Source organism: Pseudophryne corroboree, chromosome 2 (assembly GCF_028390025.1).
Source record: "Pseudophryne corroboree isolate aPseCor3 chromosome 2, aPseCor3.hap2, whole genome shotgun sequence".
Classification (NCBI taxonomy): domain Eukaryota; kingdom Metazoa; phylum Chordata; class Amphibia; order Anura; family Myobatrachidae; genus Pseudophryne; species Pseudophryne corroboree.
In genome coordinates, this window is record NC_086445.1 from 450165073 (window position 1) to 450189729 (window position 24657).

General features: G+C 45.5%; 1 protein-coding gene across 1 annotated transcript in view; it reads left to right on the forward strand.

Annotated features, from left to right (window-relative positions):
* Window positions 1-24657, forward strand: part of MYBBP1A (MYB binding protein 1a) — a 273632-nt gene that overhangs the window by 28731 nt on the left and 220244 nt on the right. Inside the window, exon 4 of the mRNA XM_063953716.1 lies at window positions 23150-23224. Within this exon, the coding sequence (XP_063809786.1) occupies window positions 23150-23224 (75 nt within the window). The remainder of the gene's footprint in view (window positions 1-23149; window positions 23225-24657) is intronic.

Here is a 24657-nt window from a genome sequence, read left to right on the forward strand (position 1 = left end):
TACTGTTCTTTTTAAACTGTTCCTGCTGCTTCTCACATAGCAAATCTGTTCTATCTATTGAACTCACTTCCTGTATGGCTTTGTCTATCCTTTCCATATTATATCCACTTTTTTCAAACCTATCCTTCAGTTTGTTGGCCTGCTGTTTGAAAACCTCATTACTGGTGCAATTTCTTTTAAACCTTTTCAATTGCCCTTGTGGAATCGAATCTAACCAGCTATAATGATGGCAACTAGTAATATCGATAAATGCTAGAGAATCGGTTTCTTTAATGAAGGTCTTGGTACAGAATTTACCCTCTTCCTGAGAGATAGTGATGTCTAGGAAGTCCACTTGCCGTGTATCAACATTAAAAGTCAATTGAATATTAAGATCGTTATTATTTAAATAGGTGCAAAAACCATCAAGTGCTTCCCTACTTCCTCTCCATATGAATAAAATATCATCGATATACCTCCTCCAGGACACCAGGTCCGCTCCAAATGGGTTGTTATTCCAAATATAATCTGATTCCCATTGCCTTATAAAAATGTTGGCGTAACTTGGAGCGAACCTGGTGCCCATGGCTGTACCGACCTTCTGAATATAAAAATCCCTTTCAACCGTAAAATAATTATTATTTAAAATAAAATGTATCCCCTCTAAAATGAAATTTTGCATCTCGCCCTCTAAAGTGCTATTGCAAAGTGCGGAAGTAACAGCTCTTATCCCGGCCTCGTGTTCAATGATAGAATATAGTGATTTTACATCTGCTGTGACCATTATTAAATTTTCTTCCCATGGGACCATGGAAATCGAATTTAAAAGGTCTTTTGTGCCTTTGAGATGAGAAACATTTTTCAACACTAAAGGCTGTAAAAAGTAGTCGATATATTCCGACAAATTGGCGGTCACAGAGTCTATCCCAGAGACTATAGGTCTTCCTGAGGGGTGGACAGGATTTTTATGTACTTTAGGCAATAAATACAGAGTGGGGACAACCGGTTTCTCATTTATAAGGAATTTTACCTCTTTTTCCTCTAGAACCCCTAAATTACTATATTTCTCAATAAGTTCCGAGAAACTAATTTTTATCCTTTTAGTTGGGTCTGACCTCAATTTTTGATAGGTTTGTTGGTCCCCCAGATGATTTTCAACCTCCCTTGTATACCACTCTCTGTCCATTAACACTTTACCTCCCCCTTTCTCCGCCGATTTGATAACAAGTTCCTTATTTGACTGCAAATCTTTCAAAGCTGCCCTTTCTTTTTTCGTCAAATTATGCTTGAATCCTGTTGGTCTAATTTCTCTGAGATCTTCCTGTACTAACTGACAAAAGGTTTCAATAAAATTGCCTTTTACATGTGTCTGATAAAAAACGGATTTAGGCTTAAAAGGTGTTTGTTCTACTAATTCCATATTCCCTATTTCTTCCACTGTATCCTTTGTTAGGAAGAATTTTTTAATACACAATTTCCTTATAAATTTATGGATATCTACAAAGGTCTGGAATTTATTAATAGGAACAGATGGGGCATATTTAAGGCCTTTTTCTAAAACCTTTGTTTCATATTCGCTGAGAGTATGGGTACTAATATTGAAGATTTTAACCCCCCTTTCACTGTTGACTTCTATATCTTTCCCAGTTCCGGAATTACCCGATAACTGGATGTTACTCTCCTGTGGGCGAACATCTTTGAGCTTCATTCTTAATTTTTTACTTCTTTTCCGTTTAGTAAGGCCCTTCCTTCTTTTTTTATTATTGATTCCACCCCTTTTGCCTCTGTGTGTCTTTTTACCTAATTCCAATTCCGTATTAGGTACCCCCTCTCTAAAAAACGTGCTCCATACTTGTTGTCCTCAAATACTCCATACCGATTTCTCACAGGTATTGGTGTTTGCAACCAAGAGTTTCTTCTAAAATTCCTTCTATAATCACCATTTCTCATATTTGCATCGAAAGGGGGATCATTCCTATATCTCCTCTCTCTAAACCTCTGAGGTTCACGAAATCTATATCTAAATCTATCTCCTGAATATTGGCGTATTTCCCTATTCCTTTTATTTGGTCTTCTGGGGGACAATCCTCTTCTCGATCTAATGGGGGGTCTCTCGGTTCTAAGTTTAGTTCTATGATTGGCATATTTAAAACGTCTATCTTGATCCTCTCTGGAGTTAGTCACTCCTATCCCTAATATCAACATCTGTCTCTTCTATTTGATAGTTAGATTCTTTTTTGTCTCTAATAAATTTTCTTATCTTGCGGTCTATCAGGGCTTTCTCATTCTTTTTTATATTTAATTCAATCCTTTCTTCAAAACGTTTATAGTCGGGCAAATCCGCAAACCGACCAATTAAGTCCCTATACCACTTTATTTCTTCATCAAGTTTGGACAACTCTCTCTTTCGCTCACTAATTATAAGGTTAATCAATGAGAAAGAACATTCTGTTATAATTCTGTCCCATTCATCCCTAAATGTATCAGACGATGTCCCGAAGGTTGCCTTTTTATTGATTCTTAGCCCTCTAGGTATAATTTCGTGGGAGACGTACTTTTCTAAAGTAACCGTCTCCCACCAAATCCTATTTTCTTTTAACAATGTTACTTCTAGTTTTCTCATTACATTTTCTAAACTTTCATCAAGGAGCTCAATATGCTCCCCCTCATCTTTAAAGAGACTCTCTAGAACCACTCTTCTATTCTCTCTACATTTGAACATGACTGCTGCAATTTCGGATCCCAAAAGACAGGAGAGAAGACAATATCGAATATAGAAAATACTCCATCGGGACCTCTAAATTGCGCAAAAATCACAAGGCAGCCTGCTAGGTATATACAATCTCCAAGGTACCTCTCCAAAGTACCTGAAGTCTAATATAGAAAAAATTGGGTGGTAGAGAAAGTATTCCCTCAGGCACTAATCATCAATATACAGATAAAAATTGGATCTGGTATGTATTAATGGGAAGACTTTTAAGATACATGATTTCTCTGACGTCCTAGTGGATGCTGGGACTCCGTCAGGACCATGGGGATTAGCGGCTCCGCAGGAGACAGGGCACAAAAATAAAAGCTTTAGGACTAGGTGGTGTGCACTGGCTCCTCCCCCTATGACCCTCCTCCAAGCCTCAGTTAGGTTTTTGTGCCCGTCCGAGCAGGGTGCAATCTAGGTGGCTCCCCTAAAGAGCTGCTTAGAAAAAGTTATTAGGTTTTTTATTTTCAGTGAGTCCTGCTGGCAACAGGCTCACTGCAACGAGGGACTTAGGGGAGAAGAAGTGAACTCGCCTGCGTGCAGGATGGATTGGCTTCTTAGGCTACTGGACACCATTAGCTCCAGAGGGATCGAACACAGGCCCAGCCATGGAGTCCGGTCCCGGAGCCGCGCCGCCGACCCCCTTGCAGATGCCGAAAAGTGAAGAGGTCCAGAAACCGGCGGCAGAAGACTTTTCAGTCTTCATGAGGTAGCGCACAGCACTGCAGCTGTGCGCCATTGTTGTCAGCACACTTCACACCAGCGGTCACTGAGGGTGCAGGGCGCTGGGGGGGGGGCGCCCTGGGCAGCAATGATAATACCTTGTTCTGGCTAAAAATACATCACATATAGCCCCTGGGGCTATATGGATGTATTTAACCCCTGCCAGGTCTCACAAACACCGGGAGAAGAGCCCGCCGAAATAGGGGGCGGGGCCTATCTCCTCAGCACACAGCGCCATTTTCCTGCACAGCTCCGCTGCGAGGAAGGCTCCCAGGACTCTCCCCTGCACTGCACTACAGAAACAGGGTAAAAAAACAGAGAGGGGGGGCACTTTTTTGGCGATATTGATATATTAAGCTGCTATAAAGGAAACAACACTTCTGTAGGGTTGTTCCTATATATTTATAGCGCTTGGGTGTGTGCTGGCAAACTCTCCCTCTGTCTCCCCAAAGGGCTAGTGGGGTCCTGTCTTCGATAAGAGCATTCCCTGCGTGTCTGCTGTGTGTCGGTACGTGTGTGTCGACATGTATGAGGACGATGTTGGTGTGGAGGCGGAGCAATTGCCGGTAATGGTGATGTCACCCCCTAGGGAGTCGACACCGGAATGGATGGCTTTGTTTATGGAATTACGTGATAATGTCAGCACGTTACAAAAATCAGTTGACGACATGAGACGGCCGGCAAACCAGTTAGTACCTGTCCAGGCGTCTCAGACACCGTCAGGGGCTGTAAAACGCCCTTTACCTCAGTCGGTCGACACAGACCCAGACACGGACACCGAATCTAGTGTCGACGGTGAAGAAACAAACGTATTTTCCAGTAGGGCCACACGTTATATGATCACGGCAATGAAGGAGGCTTTGCATATCTCTGATACTGCAAGTACCACAAAAAGGGGTATTATGTGGGGTCTGAAAAAACTACCTGTAGTTTTTCCAGAATCAGAGGAATTGAATGACGTGTGTGATGAAGCGTGGGTTAACCCCGATAGAAAACTGCTAATTTCAAAGAAGTTATTGGCATTATATCCTTTCCCGCCAGAGGTTAGGGCGCGCTGGGAAACACCCCCTAGGGTGGATAAGGCACTCACACGCTTATCAAAACAAGTGGCGTTACCGTCTCCTGAAACGGCCGCCCTCAAGGATCCAGCTGATAGGAGGCTGGAAACTACCCTGAAAAGTATATACACTCATACTGGTGTTATACTGCGACCAGCCATCGCCTCTGCATGGATGTGCAGTGCTGGGGTGGTTTGGTCGGATTCCCTGACTGAAAATATTGATACCCTGGATAGGGACAGTATTTTATTAACTATAGAGCAATTAAAGGATGCTTTTCTTTATATGCGAGATGCTCAGAGGGATATTTGCACTCTGGCATCGAGAGTAAGTGCGATGTCCATATCTGCCAGAAGAAGTTTATGGACGCGACAGTGGTCAGGTGATGCGGATTCCAAACGGCATATGGAAGTATTGCCGTATAAAGGGGAGGAATTATTTGGGGTCGGTCTATCGGATTTGGTGGCCACGGCAACAGCCGGGAAATCCACCTTTTTACCTCAGGTCCCCTCCCAACAGAAAAAGACACCGTCTTTTCAGCCGCAGTCCTTTCGTTCCTATAAGAACAAGCGGGCAAAAGGACAGTCATATCTGCCCCGAGGCAAAGGAAAGGGTAAGAGAGTGCACCAAGCAGCTCCCTCCCAGGAGCAGAAGCCCTCCCCGGCTTCTGCAAAGCCCTCAGCATGACGTTGGGGCTTTACAAGCAGACTCAGGGGCGGTGGGGGGTCGACTCAAGAATTTCAGCGCACAGTGGGCTCACTCACAGGTGGACCTCTGGATCCTGCAGGTAGTATCTCAGGGTTACAGGTTGGAATTCGAGAAGTCTCCCCCTCGCCGGTTCCTAAAGTCTGCTCTGCCAACGTCTCCCTCAGACAGGGCGACGGTATTGGAAGCCATTCACAAGCTGTATTCTCAGCAGGTGATAGTCAAGGTACCCCTCCTACAACAGGGAAAGGGGTATTATTCCACACTATTTGTGGTACCGAAGCCGGACGGCTCGGTAAGACCTATTCTAAATCTGAAATCTTTGAACCTGTACATACAAAAATTCAAGTTCAAGATGGAGTCACTCAGAGCAGTGATAGCGAATCTGGAAGAAGGGGACTTTATGGTGTCCCTGGACATCAAGGATGCTTACCTGCATGTCCCAATTTGCCCTTCACATCAAGGGTACCTCAGGTTCGTGGTGCAAAACTGTCATTATCAGTTTCAGACGCTGCCGTTTGGATTGTCCACGGCACCTCGGGTCTTTACCAAGGTAATGGCCGAAATGATGTTTCTTCTGCGAAGAAAAGGCGTATTAATTATCCCTTACTTGGACGATCTCCTGATGAGGGCAAGGTCCAGAGAACAGCTGGGGGACGTAGTAGCACTAACCCAAGTAGTGCTGCAACAGCACGGGTGGATTCTGAATTTTCCAAAATCTCAATTGACCCCGACGACACGTCTGCTGTTCCTGGGAATGATTCTGGACACGGTTCAGAAAAAGGTGTTTCTTCCGGAGGAGAAAGCCAGGGAGTTATCCGAACTCGTCAGGAACCTCCTAAAACCAGGAAAAGTGTCTGTGCATCAATGCACAAGAGTCCTGGGAAAAATGGTGGCTTCTTACGAAGCGATTCCATTCGGCAGATTCCACGCACGAACTTTTCAGTGGGATCTGCTGGACAAATGGTCCGGATCGCATCTGCAGATGCATCAGCGGATAACTTTGTCTCCACGGACAAGGGTGTCTCTTCTGTGGTGGTTGCAGAGTGCTCATCTGTTAGAGGGCCGCAGATTCGGCATACAGGACTGGGTCCTGGTGACCACGGATGCCAGTCTGAGAGGCTGGGGAGCGGTCACACAGGGAAGAAACTTCCAGGGAGTGTGGTCAAGCCTGGAGATGTCTCTTCACATAAATATACTGGAGCTAAGAGCGATTTACAATGCTCTAAGCCTGGCAAAACCCCTGCTTCAGGGTCAGCCGGTGTTGATCCAGTCGGACAACATCACGGCAGTCGCCCACGTAAACAGACAGGGCGGCACAAGAAGCAGGAGGGCAATGGCAGAAGCTGCAAGGATTCTTCGCTGGGCGGAAGATCATGTGATAGCACTGTCAGCAGTGTTCATTCCGGGAGTGGACAACTGGGAAGCGGACTTCCTCAGCAGACACGATCTACACCCGGGAGAGTGGGGACTTCATCCAGAAGTCTTCCACATGATTGTGAACCGTTGGGAAAAACCAAAGGTGGATATGATGGCGTCCCGCCTCAACAAAAAACTGGACAGGTATTGCGCCAGGTCAAGAGACCCTCAGGCAATAGCTGTGGACGCTCTGGTAACACCGTGGGTGTTCCAGTCAGTGTATGTGTTTCCTCCTCTGCCTCTCATACCAAAAGTACTGAGAATTATACGGCAAAGGGGAGTAAGAACGATACTCGTGGCTCCAGATTGGCCAAGAAGAACTTGGTACCCGGAACTTCAGGAGATGCTCACGGAAGATCCGTGGCCTCTACCTCTAAGACGGGACCTGCTTCAGCAGGGACCGTGTCTATTCCAAGACTTACCGCGGCTGCGTTTGATGGCATGGCGGTTGAACGCCGAATTCTAAGGGAAAAAGGCATTCCGGAAGAGGTCATCCCTACCCTGGTAAAAGCCAGGAAGGAGGTGACTGCACAACATTATCACCGCATTTGGAGAAAATATGTTGCGTGGTGTGAGGCCAGGAAGGCCCCGACGGAGGAATTTCAACTGGGTCGATTCCTACATTTCCTGCAAACAGGATTGTCTATGGGCCTCAAATTAGGGTCCATTAAGGTTCAAATTTCGGCCCTGTCGATTTTCTTCCAAAAAGAATTGGCTTCAGTTCCTGAAGTCCAGACTTTTGTAAAAGGAGTACTACATATACAGCCCCGGTTGTGCCCCCAGTGGCTCCGTGGGATCTTAATGTAGTTTTGGATTTTCTCAAATCCCATTGGTTTGAGCCACTCAAATCAGTGGATTTGAAATATCTTACATGGAAAGTAACCATGCTACTGGCCCTGGCTTCAGCCAGGAGAGTGTCAGAATTGGCGGCTTTATCGTATAAAAGCCCATATCTGATTTTCCATTCGGACAGGGCAGAACTGCGGACGCATCCTCAGTTTCTGCCTAAGGTGGTTTCAGCGTTTCACCTGAACCAGCCTATTGTGGTGCCTGCGGCTACTAGCGATTTGGAGGATTCCAAGTTGCTGGACGTTGTCAGGGCATTGAAAATATATATTTCAAGGACGGCTGGAGTCAGAAAATCTGACTCGCTGTTTATACTGTATGCACCCAACAAGCTGGGTGCTCCTGCTTCTAAGCAGACGATTGCTCGTTGGATTTGTAGCACAATTCAACTTGCACATTCTGTGGCAGGCCTGCCACAGCCTAAATCTATCAAGGCCCATTCCACAAGGAAGGTGGGCTCATCTTGGGCGGCTGCCCGAGGGGTCTCGGCATTACAACTCTGCCGAGCAGCTACGTGGTCGGGGGAGAACACGTTTGTAAAATTCTACAAATTTGATACCCTGGCTAAAGAGGACCTGGAGTTCTCTCATTCGGTGCTGCAGAGTCATCCGCACTCTCCCGCCCGTTTGGGAGCTTTGGTATAATCCCCATGGTCCTGACGGAGTCCCAGCATCCACTAGGACGTCAGAGAAAATAAGATTTTACTTACCGATAAATCTATTTCTCGTAGTCCGTAGTGGATGCTGGGCGCCCATCCCAAGTGCGGATTGTCTGCAATACTTGTACATAGTTATTGTTACAAAAAAATCGGGTTGTTATTGTTGTGAGCCGTCTGTTCAGAGGCTCCTACGTTTGTCATACTGTTAACTGGGTTCAGATCACAAGTTGTACGGTGTGATTGTTGTGGCTGGTATGAGTCTTACCCGGGATTCAAAATCCTTCCTTATTGTGTACGCTCGTCCGGGCACAGTATCCTAACTGAGGCTTGGAGGAGGGTCATAGGGGGAGGAGCCAGTGCACACCACCTAGTCCTAAAGCTTTTATTTTTGTGCCCTGTCTCCTGCGGAGCCGCTAATCCCCATGGTCCTGACGGAGTCCCAGCATCCACTACGGACTACGAGAAATAGATTTATCGGTAAGTAAAATCTTATTTTTATTACCTGCAATGTCAAAAACGTTATATATTACCCCCTTGTGGGATAACCCTTCTTTCGCTCCGGGTCACTCTCTGGTTGGAGAGGAATATCCGCTTTGTTCTGGACGTACTACACGAGGGTACCTGTGCACCCTTACCGGAGATCATATCAAAAAATAACTTCCCGGAAGCTAATCCTTTTACCTATCTCCAATTAAGACATTTTGTCTCTTCTTTATCGAACTCGGCCCCGTTCCAACCTTTATCCACCATGGAGTCCTATTGCTATCACAAACCGCTTGTCCGAAGAATCATTTCCCTACTGTACTCCCTTCTCCAGGCATGGGGCCAGTCGGCGACCCCGGCCTTTGTGCTCCAGTGGGAACGAGACCTAGGACCGCTGCCTGATGACTATGACTGGTCGGATGTCTTCACTGCGGCCGCGAAATCCTCCATTTCAACTTTAGTAAAGGAAAACGCCTACAAAATATTATATAGGTGGTATTTTGTCCCCTCTAGACTCCACAAAATGTTTCCCTCCTCTTCGCCCATGTGCTGGAGAGGATGCGGCGGTCAGGGCTCTTTCCTCCACATCTGGTGGACGTGCCCTAAGATCACGCTATTCTGGGACTCAGTCGCACGTCTGATGAGTACAGTGCTCCAGACCCAAATATGCAAAGACCCTTGGTCTTTTCTACTAGGCCTCCCCATTGTTAACGTCCCTCCACAAGCCAGTAAATTACTGACACAGATCTTAAACGCGGCCAGGTGCTCAATTGCCCTCCAATGGAAACAGAGAGAGGCCCCCCCTATCAAACAGGTTATCGATAAAGTATGGTTCTTCGCAAGCATGGAAAAAATGACTGCATACCTTCATAATAGATCTTTCCAGTTTCTTCTGATCTGGGAACTATGGTTCGACTCTCAGGCTCCCGCAAATAGAATAAGCTCCCCTGGGGGCTCGGGGGCTCTCCTACTATGATTTCTGTAGTCTCCTGACCTATCGAGTAGATTGGGTTTTACTTCTAAGTGTTCCCTTTCTGTGTTCCCCAACGGTTATTCTCCATTTTACACTAGCGCTCTGAGCGGGGATTGTGGCGTCTGGGGACGCACCGGCGGTTCCCCCTAACCCTGTCTTTTCTACCCCTACTCTATTCCTCCCCCCGTCTTTCCCTTCTTTTCCTCTCTCTTTTCTTGCTATGTCTTTAGTTTTCTCCTCTCTACTGCTATAGCCACGAGCTTAATGTTTGGTTCCCATCTGATTGTACTGTTTTTGTAACTCCAGATGTATTTCTCTAACGTCCTAGTGGATGCTGGGGACTCCGTCAGGACCATGGGGAATAGCGGGCTCCGCAGGAGACAGGGCACATCTAAAAAGCTTTTTAGGTCACATGGTGTGTACTGGCTCCTCCCCCTATGACCCTCCTCCAAGCCTCAGTTAGGTTTTTGTGCCCGTCCGAGAAGGGTGCAAACTGGATGGCTCTCTTAAGGAGCTGTTTAGTAAAGTTTTTTTTTAGGTTTCTAATCAGTGATTCCTGCTGGCGACAGGATCACTGCAACGAGGGACTTAGGGGAGAGACTTGCAACTCACCTGCGTGCAGGAGGATTGAAGTTTTAGGCTACTGGACACTGAGCTCCAGAGGGAGTCGGAACACAGGTCAGCCTGGGGTTCGTCCCGGAGCCGCGCCGCCGATCCCCCTTACAGACGCTGAAGAAAGACGGCGGAACGGAGGTCCGGAAACAGGCGGCAGAAGACTTCACAGTCTTCAGAGAGGTAGCGCACAGCACTGCAGCTGTGCGCCATTGTTGCTACACGGCTCACTGACACGGTCACGGAGGGTGCAGGGCGCTGCTGGGGGCGCCCTGGGCAGCAATATAAATACCTATTTGGCAAATAAATACATCACATATAGCCATTAAGGCTATATGTATGTATTTAACCCAGGCCAGTTTTCCTAATAACCGGGAGAAAAGCCCGCCGTGAAAGGGGCGGAGCTTATTCTCCTCAGCACTCAGCGCCATTTTCCTGACCAGCTCCGCTGGTGAGGAAGGCTCCCACTCTCCCCTGCACTACAGAAACAGGGTTAAAGAGAAGGGGGGCATAAATTGGCGATATAATTATATATTAAGAGCCCATATATAGAAACAACACCTTCTAGGGTTGTTATATACATTATGGCGCTTTTGGTGTGTGCTGGCAAACTCTCCCTCTGTCTCCCCAAAGGGCTAGTGGGTCCTGTCCTCTATCAGAGCATTCCCTGTATGTGTGTGCTGTAGGTCGGTACGTGTGTGTCGACATGTATGAGGAAAATGTTGGTACGGAGAAAATTGCCTGTAATGGTGATGTCACTCTCTAGGGAGTCGACACCAGAATGGATGGCTTACTTATGGAATTACGTGATAATGTCAACACGCTGCAAGCCGGTTGACGACATGAGACAGCCGGCGGACAAATTAGTATCGGTCCAGGCGTCTCAGACACCGTCAGGGGCTTGTAAAAACGCCCATTTACCTCAGTCGGTCGACAGACACTGACACGGACACTGACCCCAGTGTCGACGGTGAAGAAACAAACGTATTTTTCCTTTAGGGCCACAAGTTACATGTTAAGGGCAATGAAGGAGGTGTTACGTATTTCTGATACCACAAGTACCACAAATAAGGGTATTTTGTAGGGTGGGAATAAACTACTTGTAGTTTTGCCTGAATCAGATAAATTAAATGAAGTGTGTGATGATACGTGGGGTTCCTCCGACAGAAAGTTATGGGCGGTATACCCTTTTTCCCGCCAGTAGTAAGGGCGAGTTGGAAAACACACCTTAGGGTGGACAAGGCGCTCACACGCTTATAAAAAAACATGGCGTTACCGTTTCCAGATACGGCCGCCCTCAAGGAGCCAGCTGATAGGAAGCTGGAAAATATCATAACAGTATATACACACATACTGGTGTTATACTACGACCAGCAATCGCCTCAGCCTGGATGTGCAGCGCTGAGGGGGCTTGGTCGGATTTCCTGACTGAAAATTTTGATACCCTTGACAGGGACAGGATTTTATTGTCTATAGAGCATTTTAAGGATGCATTTCTATATATGTGTGATGCGCAGAGGCATATTTGCATTCTGGCATCAAGAGTAAATGTGATGTACATATCTGCCAGACGAAGACACGACAGTGGTCAGGTGAGGCAGATTCCAGACGGCATATGGAAGTATTGCCGTATAAAGGGGCGGTCCATTGGACCTGGTGGCCATGGCAACAGCTGAAAAATCCACCTTTTGTTACCCCGAGTCACATATTGGCAGAAAAGGACACAGTCTTTTCAGTCTCAGTCCTTTCGTCCCCATACGGGCAGGCGGGCGAAGGCCAGTCATATCTGCCCAGGGGGAGAGGAAAGGGAAGAAGACTGCAGCAAGCAGCTCATTCCCAGGAACAGAAGCTCCTCACGGCTTCTGCCAAGTCCGCAGCATAACGCTGGGGCCGTACAAGCGGACTCAGGTGCGGTAGGGGGTCATCTCAAGAGTTTCAGCAACACTCGCAAGGGAACTCCGGGATCCTACATGTAATATCCCAGGTGTACATTGGAAATTCGAGACGTCTCCCCCTCACACAATTCACAGGCTGTATTCCCAGCAGGTGATAATCAAAGTACCCTTCTTACAACAAGGAAGGGGGTAGTATTCCACACTATATTGTGGTACTGAAGCCAACCGGCTCGGTGAGATCTGAAATATTTGAACACTTACATACAAGCGTTCAAATCAAGATGGAGTCACTCGGAGCAGTGATAGCGAACCAGGAAGAAGGGGACGATATGATGTCACTGGATATCAGGGACGTTTACCTACAGGTCCAAATTTGCCCTTCTCACCAAGGGTACTTCAGGTTCCTGGTACAGAACTGTCACTATCAGTTCAGACGCTGCCGTTTGGATTGTCCACGGCGCCCCGGGTCTTTACCAAGGTAATGGCCGGAATGAGGATTTTTCTTAAAAGAAACATGGACGCTTTCCTGATAAGGGCAAGGTCCAGAGAACAGTTGGAGGTCGGAGTAGCACTATCTTAAGTAGTTCTACGACAGCACGAGTGGATTCTAAATATTCCAAAATCGCAGCTTTTTCCGACGACACGTCTACTGTTCCTAGGGAAGATTCTGGACACAGTCCAGAAAAACGTGTTTCTCCCAGTGGAGAAAACCAGGGAGTTATCCGAGCTAATCGGGATCCTCCTAAAACCAGGAAAAGTGTCAGTGCATCATTGCACAAGAGTCCTGGTAAAAATGGTGGCTTATTACGAAGCAATTCCATTCGGCAGATTTCCCGCAAGAACTCTTCGGTGGGATCTGCTGGACAAATGGTCCGGATCGCATCCTCAGATGCATCAGCGGATAACCCTATATCCAAGGAAAAGGGTGTCTCTCCTGTGGTGATTACAGAGTGCTCATCTTCTAGAGGGCCGCAGATTCGGCATTCAGGATTGGATGCCGGTGACCACGGAGGCCAGCCTGAGAGGCTGGGGAACAGTCACACAGGGAAAAAATTTCCAGGGAAGTGTGATTAAGTCTGGAGAATTCTCTCCGCATAAATAAGCTTAGAGCAAATTTATAATGCTCTAAACTTAGCTAGACCTCTGCTTCAAGGTCAGCCGGTATTGATCCAGTGGGATAACATCACGGCAGTCGCCCACGTAAACAGAAGGGCGGCACAAGAAGCAGGAGGGCAGTGAAAACTGCAAGGATTTTTCGCTAGGCGGAAAATCATGTGATAGCACTGTCAGCAGTGTTCTTTCCGGGAGTGGACGACTGGGAAGCAGACTTCCTCAGCAGGCATGACCTCCACCCGGGAGAGTGGAAACTTCATAGGGAAGTTTTTCAACATGATTGTGGACCGTTGGCAAAGACCAAAGGTGGACATGATGGCGTCCCGCCCGAACAAAAAACGGGACAGGTATTCCGCCAGGTCATGAGACCTTCAGGCGATAGCTGTGGATGTTCTGGTAACACCGTGGGTGTACCAGTCTGTGTATGTGTTCCCTCCTCTGTTTCTCATAACCAGGGTATTGAGAATTATAAGACATAGAGGAGTATGAACTATACTAGTGGCTCCGGATTGGCCAAGAGGGACTTGGTACCCGGAACTTCAAGAAATGCTCACAGAGGACTAAGGGCCTGGGGAGCTAAGAAGGGACTTGATTCAGCAAGTACCATGTCTATTCCAAGACTTACCGCGGCTGCGTTTGACGGCATGGCGGTTGAATGCCGGATCCTGAGGGGAAAAGGCATTCCATAAGAGGTCATACCTACCTTGGTCAAAGCCAGGAAGGAGGTGACCGCACAACGTCATCACCACATGTGGTGAAAATATGTTGCGTGGGTGAGGCCAGGAAGGCTCCACGACGGAAATTCAACTAGGTCAATTTCTACACTTCCTGAAAACAGGAGTGTTTTGGACCTCAAATTGGGGTTCATTAACATTTAAATTTCGGCCCTGTAGATTTTCTTCCAGAAAGAATTGACTTCAGTTCCTGAAGTCCAGATTGTAAAGGATGTATTGCATATACAGCTTTTTTGTGCCCCTAGGGGCACCGTGAGATCTCAACATAGTGTTGGGATTTCTTAAAATCATATTGGTTTGAACCGCTCAAATCTGTGGATTTGAAATATCTCACATGGAAAGTGACCATGCTGTTGACAAATATCTCACATGGGAAGTGACCATGTTGTTAGCCCTGGCCTCGGCCAGGCGATTGTCAGAATGGGCGGCTTTGTCTTACAAAAGCCCATATTAAAATTTTCCATTTGAACAGGACAGAACTGGGACTCGTCTCCAGTTTCTTCATAAAGGGGTGTCAGCGTTTTCACCTGAAACAACCTCTTGTGGTGCCTGCGGCTACTAGGGACTTGGAGGACTCCAAGTTACTAGACGTGGTCAGGGCCCTAAAAAATAAATATATATATATATATATATATATATATATATATATATATATATATATATATATATATATATAGTTAGGACGGCTGGAGTCAGAAAGTCTGACTTGCTGTTTATACTGTATACACCCAACAAGCTGGGTGCTCATGCTTCTAAGCAGTCTATTGCACGCTGGATTTGTAGTACAATTCAGCTTGCACATTCTGTGGCAGGCCTGCCACAGACGAAATATGTAGATGCCCATTCCACAAGGAAGGTGGGCTCATCCTGGGCGGCTGCCCGAGGAGTCTCGGCATTACAACTTTGCCGAGCAGCTACGTAGTCAGGGGAGAACACGTTTGTAAAATTTTACAAATTTTGATACTCTGGCTAAGGAGGACCTGGAGTTCTCTCATTCGGTGCTGCAGAGTCATCCGCACTCTCCCGCCCGTTTGGGAGCTTTGGTATAATCCCCATGGTCCTGACGGAGTCCCCAGCATCCACTAGGACGTTAGAGAAAATAAGAATTTACTTACCGATAATTCTATTTCTCATAGTCCGTAGTGGATGCTGGGCGCCCATCCCAAGTGCGGATTGTCTGCAATGCTTGTACATAGTTATTGTTACAAAAATCGGGTTATTACTATTGTTGTGAGCCATTTTTTCAGAGGCTACTTCGTTTTGTTATCATACTGTTAACTGGGTTCAGATCACAAGTTGTACGGTGTGATTGGTGTGGCTGGTATGAGTCTTACCCGGGATTCAAGATCCTTCCTTATTGTGTACGCTCGTCCGGGCACAGTACCTAACTGAGGCTTGGAGGAGGGTCATAGGGGGAGGAGCCAGTACACACCATGTGACCTAAAAAGCTTTTTAGATGTGCCCTGTCTCCTGCGGAGCCCGCTATTCCCCATGGTCCTGACGGAGTCCCCAGCATCCACTACGGACTATGAGAAATAGAATTATCGGTAAGTAAATTCTTATTATTTCACTGCTGTTTCCCGTGGTTACATTTCTGCGCTTAGTATTATATTGTTTAACGAAAAGGCTTACCCCACGTGTGGTGGGGGGTCGTTGTAATCCTTTATAACTTGTAAAATTAAATAAACAATTTAAAAAAAAAAACGTTATATATTTTATAGAGTGTTCATGTCATTTATTTTACATTGGGCGTACTACAAGATCGTTAAAAATACGCATAAGTGAACATTGCAGACATATTAAAAAGGGTTTAACTACCCATGCGTTGTCCAATCATTTTAAGACTCACCATAATAGCTCTGTAAAAGATATAGTTAGATTTGCTGGTTTTAAATTAATTAAACCTACAAATAGACAAAAAGATACTATGTCGGTTTTAGCAAAAAGCGAAATGCAGTTTATCTATGATTTTAATACACTGCATCCATTTGGGTTAAATAACGATTTTGAACTCAAATGGTTTTTATAATTTTTATGTATTTGTATGATTCAAGGATTTTATAAGTGCCCTAATTAAATTATTTCTATCTCTAGGTATGAAATCTTCTGAAGGACCGTTTTTTTCTATTTTTTCATTTTTAATTTGTTTAATTGTTAATAGTGATATTTTATTGAATTTACTATGGGGATGCAATCGGATCAGTGTGATCACTTCCGGCCCTTATGGATGGCAATGTAGTAATCTAAGGGTTGGCGGAAGTTCCCATTCCCAGTTGTCCTAAGGAATTAGTGCAATTCTATGAAAAAAAACCCAGCTGCCCGAAGTCCGATTTTACCGGAAGTGACGGGGTTGGGAGAGAGCCCGCGTCACAGGATATGACGGAGCTGGCTGTCAAAGCGGATGTCGAGTGGTTGGCGGAAGCCTCCACGACATTTGCCCTGTATGGATGGTTGGCGGAAGTCCCGCCGCGGGACGCGTTTGGTTGGCGGAAGGCCCCGCTATCCGAACAGGAGTGGCTGACGGAGGTCTCCGCAACCACTGATATACACATTAGGAAGGACAGTAATGGGCTATTTAAAGCACTGTTGGGATTTGGGTTATATTTCCGGAAGTAACAAGCGGGGGTAGAGGATATTAGGTCAGTGGTTGGCAACTATGTAAATAGTGGTTGGAAAACCACACCCCCGGAAGTGACATATCGGAGAGTAATGTTCAGGATAGGAGGATTGCATCTCCATGGTAATTTTTCATCTGTGAAAATACAGCTGAATGTAATGAAGGATTAGGATTTCTATTGGTGGATGTTTGAATAAATACATGGATTAGAACACTGTCCCTTACTTCACCTTGAAAAAGACCTGCAGCATCGCGGATGGAAACGCGTTGGTATCTAAGGGACATACCGGATTCCAAAGCTGCTGTTGCTAAAGGACCAGGAAAGCTGAATTGATTGCCAAAACACCAGTTCCAGTGGCCTTTTCCGGAGAGAGGCTTGGTGACTGTATTACAAACTGCTATTTTGAGAGCTGACAAAAACCAGTTCTCATTATTTGCTAGTAATTATTCTGGCTTCCCGCCTGCAGCGGAACCTTTGGATAGTTTTCTACTGTGAATTGTGTTTGTCTAATGTGTGTTAGTGTTTTAACATTAAATTGTGATTGTACCACACATGTTATGATTTCTTTTTTACATATTCTCCTGTATTTGTGAGATATTGAAAAGTGAAGAAGAATCCCTAGTGTTTTCTGGATCTCCTCTACTGAATAAGGGATGTATTACTCCTTTTCATTTTTATCTGTATATTGATGATGAGCGCCTGAGGGAATACTTTCTCTACCACCCAATTTTTTCTATATGACTATGTTGCCTGAGGGCACAGTGTGTCTTGCACATACGGGTACAAATATAACCTTTTCCCCTGATCCGCCTTGGGCAGTGATGGCAGGTGTGATGACTGGCTTACAATCAGAGTTGGCAGCTGCACGTAAGGAGCGTGAGACAGCTAGAGCTACGGATGGTGTAATGGTTAGCATTACTGCCTCACAGCACTGAGGTCATGGGTTCAATTCCCACAATGGCCCTAACTGTGTGGAGTTTGTATATTCTCCCCGTACTTGCGTGGGTTTCCTCCGGGTACTCCGGTTTCCTCCCACAATCCAAAAATATACTGGTAGGTTAATTGGCTCCTAACAAAATTAACCCTTGTGTGAATGTGTGTGTACATGTGGTAGGGAATATAGATTGTAAGCTCCAGTGGGACAGGGACTGATGTGAATGGACAATTATTCTCTGTAAAGTGCTGCGGAATATGTGTGCGCTATATAAATAACTGGTAATAAATAAATAAATAGAGCTGAAGCTAGGTTGATACCATCTGAGCTGCCGGAGTGGGCTCAGGCGATGTCAAGGACTTTGCAAGGTTTACAGCAGTGCAGGTCATCTGTGGTCTCATAACATACCGTGTCAGCTGTGTTGCATTCTGACGATTTCATGCAAGACCTGTTACCTCAGGAGGAACATGAGGAAGGTGAATTGGGCCAGGAGTCAGATAGTGAGGTTACTGATAGCCTCGCCATTGATAATCTCATCAGGGCAGTACGTCAGGTTTTGAATTATACTGAGACTGAAGAACCTCTTTCAAATGATGAGGTTTTATTCGCAATAAAACAGAGCACCTGTGTGTTTTCCTTATTCAGATTCTATTAATAAGCAGTTAAAAAGAGCATGGAAGAATCCGGATAAACGGTTTTCTATGCCTATACTGTTTCTGTCTAACTACCCGTTCCCAGAGTCTGACTATGAAATGGGAAACTCCACCGGCGGTGGACTCCTCAGTGTCCAAACTTTCCAAGAAGTTAACTATTCCAGTCCCAGCTGCTGCGACGTTTAAGGACCCGTCAGAGCATAAGCTGGAAGCTATGCTAAAGTCAATGTATACAGCAGTAGGAGTGTTGCTTAGACCTGCTTTGGTTGGAGTTTGGGTTAGCAAGGCTGTAGTTGCATGGGCAACACAGCTCAAGTTGGGCCTGCAACAGGATCTCCCCTTAAACCAGCTTATACTTCTTGCTGATCACATTTGTGAATCGGCTGAATATTTAGGTACGGCTTTTATGGACGTCGGCCAAGTTAGTTCTTGCCTTTCATCGTCTCTAGTTGCGGCCCAACGGGCGCTTTGGCTCCGTTCTTGGCAGGCAGAGTCAAAACGAGGAATAGACGCGTTGCCTGACACTGGCGATATGTTGTTTGGTCCTGAATTAGACAAATGGATTTCTCAGGCCACTGGGGGAAAGTTTGTTTTCCTACCATTGCCCACACCAGTTCCAAAACGAAAATACACTGGATCAGCGTTCAAATGTTTTTGAACTCAGTCCTTTCGAGGCCGTGCTAGAGGAACAACCATACAGAGTAGACGTGGTAGAGGATGTGGTTTTCAACAAACCACTAACAGTCGACAGGACACAAGGGCCGCTGACAAGCCAGTGGCATGACGGGCTTCCAGCTCATCTCGGATCTTCAGTTGTGGGAGCACGTCTTCAGTCGTTTCATCACTTGGGGTGGTTTCAGACATCAACAGATAGGTGGATCCGCAATTTAGGGTTCAGAGGTTACAAAATTGTCTACCACCAATGCGATTTTTCAAGACAGGCCTACCTGTGTCAGGAGACAAAAACGCAGTGCTGCAGAACGCGATTCAGTCTCTCGTAGATTCCGCAGTTAGATTTTCAGTCCCAGTTCACCAACAGGGTCAAGGTTGTTATTCCAATCTTTTTTTTTTTTTTTTAGTACCAAAGCCGGACGGTTCTGTCAGACCGATATTGAACCTCAAGGGGCTCAATCAGTACATCACTTACTACAGATTCAAAATGGAATCCCTGCGGTCAGTGATTGCAGGTTTAGAACCACAGGAATTCACAATTTTGTTAGCTCTCAAGGATGCGTACTTGCACATTCCAATTTGGCGACCACATCAGGTGTACTTAAGGTTTGCAGTACAACAAAACCATTATCAATTTCAGGCACTACCGTTTGACCTCTCATCAGCGCCTCGGGTATTCACAAAGGTGATGTCTGTGATAATAGCTCATCTGTGATACCTGGGAGTGATAATTGTTCCATACTTAGACGATCTTCTCATCAAAGCTCCGTCTCAACAAATACTCCTTCACAATGCCTTACTAACGTACAATGTACTAGTTCAGCACGGTTGGATTATCAACTTCAAGAAATCAAGCCTGATTCGGTCTCAAAGACTTCAATTCCTAGGAATGATTCTCAATACAGTGGATCAACGAATTTACCTGCCAGAACAGAAAGCACAAAGTATTCGTCATCTGGTACAGCTAGTGATCAAACCACGGACAGTCTCTGTGCATTCAACTGTTAGGATAGATGGTGGCAATCCAGTACGGAAGATTTCACTTACGCCCTTTTCAACTGGATCTTCTCGCACAGTGGTTAGGCTCACATCTACAAATCCATCAGTTGGTTCGGTTGTCTCCAAGGCTCAGAGTATCACTGCTCTGGTGGCTCCACGTGCAAAGTCTCACCACAGGAAAAAGGTTCGGAGTCTAGAATTGGATAATTCTGATGATGGACCGAAGTCTCAGAGGTTGAGGAGCAGTGGTCCTTCATTGTCTGTTTCAGGGCCTATGGTCAGATTGCTAAAGAATACTGTCAATAAATGTCCTGGAACTTGGAGCAATTTACAATGCGCTGCAACAGGTAGTGCGCTTGCTCCAGTCTGACTGTCCAGATTCAGTCAGACAATGCAACGGCAGTCGCATGTATCAACAAACAAGGAGGAACTCTAACTCGCATGGCCATGCGAGAAATTACTTGAATCCTGAATTGGGCCGACCATCACCAGGTGATATTGTCGGCAGTATTCATTCCAGGAGTAGACAACTGGGAAGTGGATTATTTCAGCCGTCAGGATTTTCATCCAGGAGATTGGGCGTTAAATCCAGAAGTGTTCCAGCTGTTGGTCCAATGGTGGAGTTACCCACAGGTGGATCTAATGGCATCTAGCCAAACTCATCAAACACCCCAGTATGTGTCCAGAACAAGAGATCCAAAGGCAGTGGCAGTGGATGCTCTCACAATTCGCGTGTCCGTACAGCCTTGTGTATCTGTTTTCACCATTTCCGCTGCTTCCTCGGTTGCTAAAGCGGATCAAACGAGAGTCCACGACCGTCATACTAGTGGCGCGTCATTGGCCTCGGAGAGCGTGGTTCTCGGATTTCCACGGTCTACTCGCAGACGATCCGTGGCCGCTCCCGCTACGTCCAGACATGCTGCAACAGGTTCCGTTCCTTTACACCAATTTAGCACAGCTGCGTTTGATGGGGTGGCTTTTGAAACCGCTCTATTAAGATGAGGGCATTCCAGAGTCTGTGATACCAACCATGTTACGTGCTAGGAAGCCCGTTTATAGTAGCTCATTATCACAGAATTTGGCGAGGTTATATGGGTGTGGCTCATTAGATCGACTGTTTCTAGGTCGACAATATTTAGGTCGACCACTATAGGTCAACAGGGTCAGAAGGTCGACGTGTTCTAGGTTGACAGGTCAAAAGGTCGACATGAGGTTTTTTTTTGTCGTTTTCTTCGTAGTGTGACCGGGAACCCCAATTAGTGCACCGTGTCCCTTCGCATGGCGAGCGAAGGCAAGGTGCCTCGCTTCGCTCAGCACAGATTACTGTTCCAATCGTAGTCCACGTGGATCGTTAAGTATGAAAAAGTAAAAAAAAAAAAATAATTGAAAAACTCATGTCGACCTTTTGACCTGTCGACCTTCTGACCCTGTCGGCTTAATGACTGTCGACCTGTAGTGGTCGACCTAAACATTGTCGACCTAGACACTGTCGATCTTCAGACCGGATCCCAGCTTATATAGGGTGGTGTGAAGCTCGGAAGTTTCCGACATCTTTCAAGTTATCTCGGTTTTTTGCTGTTTTTACAGTCTGGGTTAGATGGAGGACTACGTTTAGCTAAACTAAAGGTGCAGGTCTCTTCCTTGTCAATTTACTTTCAAAGGCGTTTGGCCCTTTTGTCAACAGTTCACACTTTCCTGCAAGGTGTTCTCAGAGTTCAACCTCCATTTATACCACCGACAGCACCATGGGACTTGAATCTGGTTTTAGATTTTTTACAGTCTTCAATTTTTGATCCCTTACAACACGTGGATGTTAAGTTTCTAACTTAGAAAACAGTTTTTCTCCTAGCCTTAGCTTCGGCAAGGCGTGTTTCAGAATTGCGTGCCTTGTCATGCAAGCCACCGTATCTGGTGTTTCATGATGACAGAGCGAAACTTCGGACGAATCCCGCTTTTCTACCAAAGGTAGTATCTTCTTTTCACATAAATCAACCAATCGTAGTACCTGTTTTATCAGAAGGTGCAGGAACTCCAGCTACTTTGGATGTAGTACGCGCACTCCGCGTTTATGTAGCCCGAACATCTACGGTACGTGAAATGGATACATTGATTGTTCTCTATGATGCAGTCAAGATAGGTTGGCCAGCTTCCAAGCAAACCTTGGCGAGATGGATTAAGCCACAGGTTCTCAAACTCGGTCCTCAGGACCCCACACAGTGCATGTTTTGCAGGTTTCCTCACAGAATCACAAGTGAAATAATTAGCTCCACCTGTGGACCTTTTAAAACGTGTTAGTGACTAATGAATACACCTGTGCAGCTGCTGGGTGACCTGCAAAACATGGACTGTGTGGGGTCCTGAGGACCGAGTTTGAGAACCTGTGGATTAAGCTGACCTTTCTTCATTGGCAGCAGGTCGTGGAGCTTCTGCGACGCAACTTTGCTGTGCGGCTACATGGTCAACAGTGCGCACATTTGTGCGCTTTTACAAGTTAAATACGTTTGCGGCATCAGCTTCTAGCTTTGGCCGTATAATGTTACAGGTGCCAAACAGCTCTCCCGTACAAGGGGGAAACTTTGGTACATCCCAAGAGTACTCCAGTGACCCCTAGTGGATGAAAAAGAAAATAGGATTTTGGTACATTACCAGATAAATCCTTTTCTTTGAATCCACAGGGGGCACTGGACGCCCACCCAGAGCAGTTTCACCTTTCTTGTGGTAGGTTCAGTAAAACTTGTACAAAATGTTAGAAAAGGATTTATCTGATAAGTACCAAAATCCTATTTTCCTCGCTCAGTGCATTTAGAAATGTTTATCTACATGTAGATTGAGCAGGTGCATAATTCAAAACCTTGAGAAATTGCATTCACACATCAAGAGATGCTGCTAAAAATGCAGCCTATATTGTTTCAATGATCACACTCCAGAGAGGAAATCTCTTTGAAAACTTGGGGACCCACTGAGCCTACTCGACACATTACATGGAATGCCTGCACTCCACTCATGTCCTCTGCCCTTCCTGTGCGCTGCCCGTCTAAATACTATATAAAACACGTCAGAGATGATTTTGTAGTACGCAGTAAATGTGTTGTGCTTTTGTGAATGCCCTCCACTGTAGTAATTTGACTGCAACTTTAAAACTGCAGTTGTTTTCTGGTGTGCATAATATACTCTGTAATGTAAGTAGAAGCTGGAATTGCATTCTCGTGGATTTGTGTATAAAGTCTATTATTGTGTAAGCGGAGATTTAATTAGGACTGAGTTAATTCCTGGTGAACAACCATAGGTGATTGCCGAGATATTTTTATTTTTGCTTTCAGAAATCGGTGCGGAATGCTGCCTTTGGTAACTTTTTTGGAGTACTCGCTCTGTCACAGTCCGGTCGCCTTGCCAAGGTAAAACTCAAGTGATCTTTAATGTGCAGCTAACTGTTGAAGTGTTTTTTTTCCTGTTGATGTTCAAAGACTTAACAGAATTAAGTGCACAACATGGAATTGTTTTGGTGTATTTGAGTGACCTGAGCAGCTGTCAACCGCTTTAAAGTGACTAAGAAAAATCCATTTATCCTGTCAGTGTTATGCCATTATTATTTTTACATTTTTCTATTTAAAATCTTGTTGCTATACTTTATGGTCATTTATTTGTAGATGTGTGGTATCTTGCAGACCATTCAGTATTTTCTCACTCCACCATATATTTTCTGTGGGGAATGTAAAGTGATCTCTATTGAAGGCTGTTTAGGAGCTCTTAAATTGAATGCTGGAACAGACTCCATAGAAATGTATTGTAGAGCTTATGTTTTGCCTGGATTTATTTCTCAAGTGCAGAGTGCTAGAGAACCCTACTTTGCTGTGATGAGGTCTTAAGTTTGGGTACACTCTCAGCAGATATGTATATAATACACACACACACACACACACACACACACACACACACACACACACACACACACACACACACGTATTAATAGTTCATTCACTTTGCATTTTGTTAAATGATAAAAATAAACAGTAGCAGAATCTAAATCAAATTAATATTTGGTGTGACCACCCATTGCCTTAAAAACAGCATCAGTTCTTGTAGGTACATTTGCACACAGTTTTTGAAGGAACTTGACAGGGATGTTGTTCCGATCATCTTGGAGAACTAGCCACAGATCTTCTGTGGACGTAGGCTTCCTCAAATTTTTCTGTCTTCATATATTCACAGACCGACTCGATGATGAGATCAGGGCTCTGTAGGGACCATATCTTCACTTCCAGGATTCCTTGTTCTTCTTTACGCCGTAGATAGTTCTTAATGACATTGGCTTTATGTGTAGGGTCATTGTCCTGCTTCTGAATAAATTTGGAGCCAATCAGATGCCTCCCTGATGGTATTGAATGATTGCTAAGTACCTGCCTGTATTTCTCAGCGTTGAAGCATAAAGAAACGGGCAACATTGAGGACCGTAGAGGCAGTAATTGGCCAAGGAAACTTAGTGCATCAGGTGAAAGACACATCATGCTTACTTCCCTTCGAAATCGGAAGATGTCCAGCAGTGCCATCAGCTCAGAACTGGCAGAAACCAATGGGACCCAGGTACACCCATATGCTGTCGGAGAAGTCTGGCCAAAAGTGGTCTTCATGGAAGAATTGCGGCCAAAAAGCCATAAGTTTGTCATGGGTACAAGGCCAAGCAACTCAACTATGCACGAATACATAGGAACTGGGGTGCCGAAAAACAGCATCAGGTACTTTGGCCTGAGGTGTCAAAATTTTAAATATTTGGCTGTCGTAGAAGGCAGTATGTTAGCCAAAGGGCTGGCGAGCGGTACGATAATGTGTC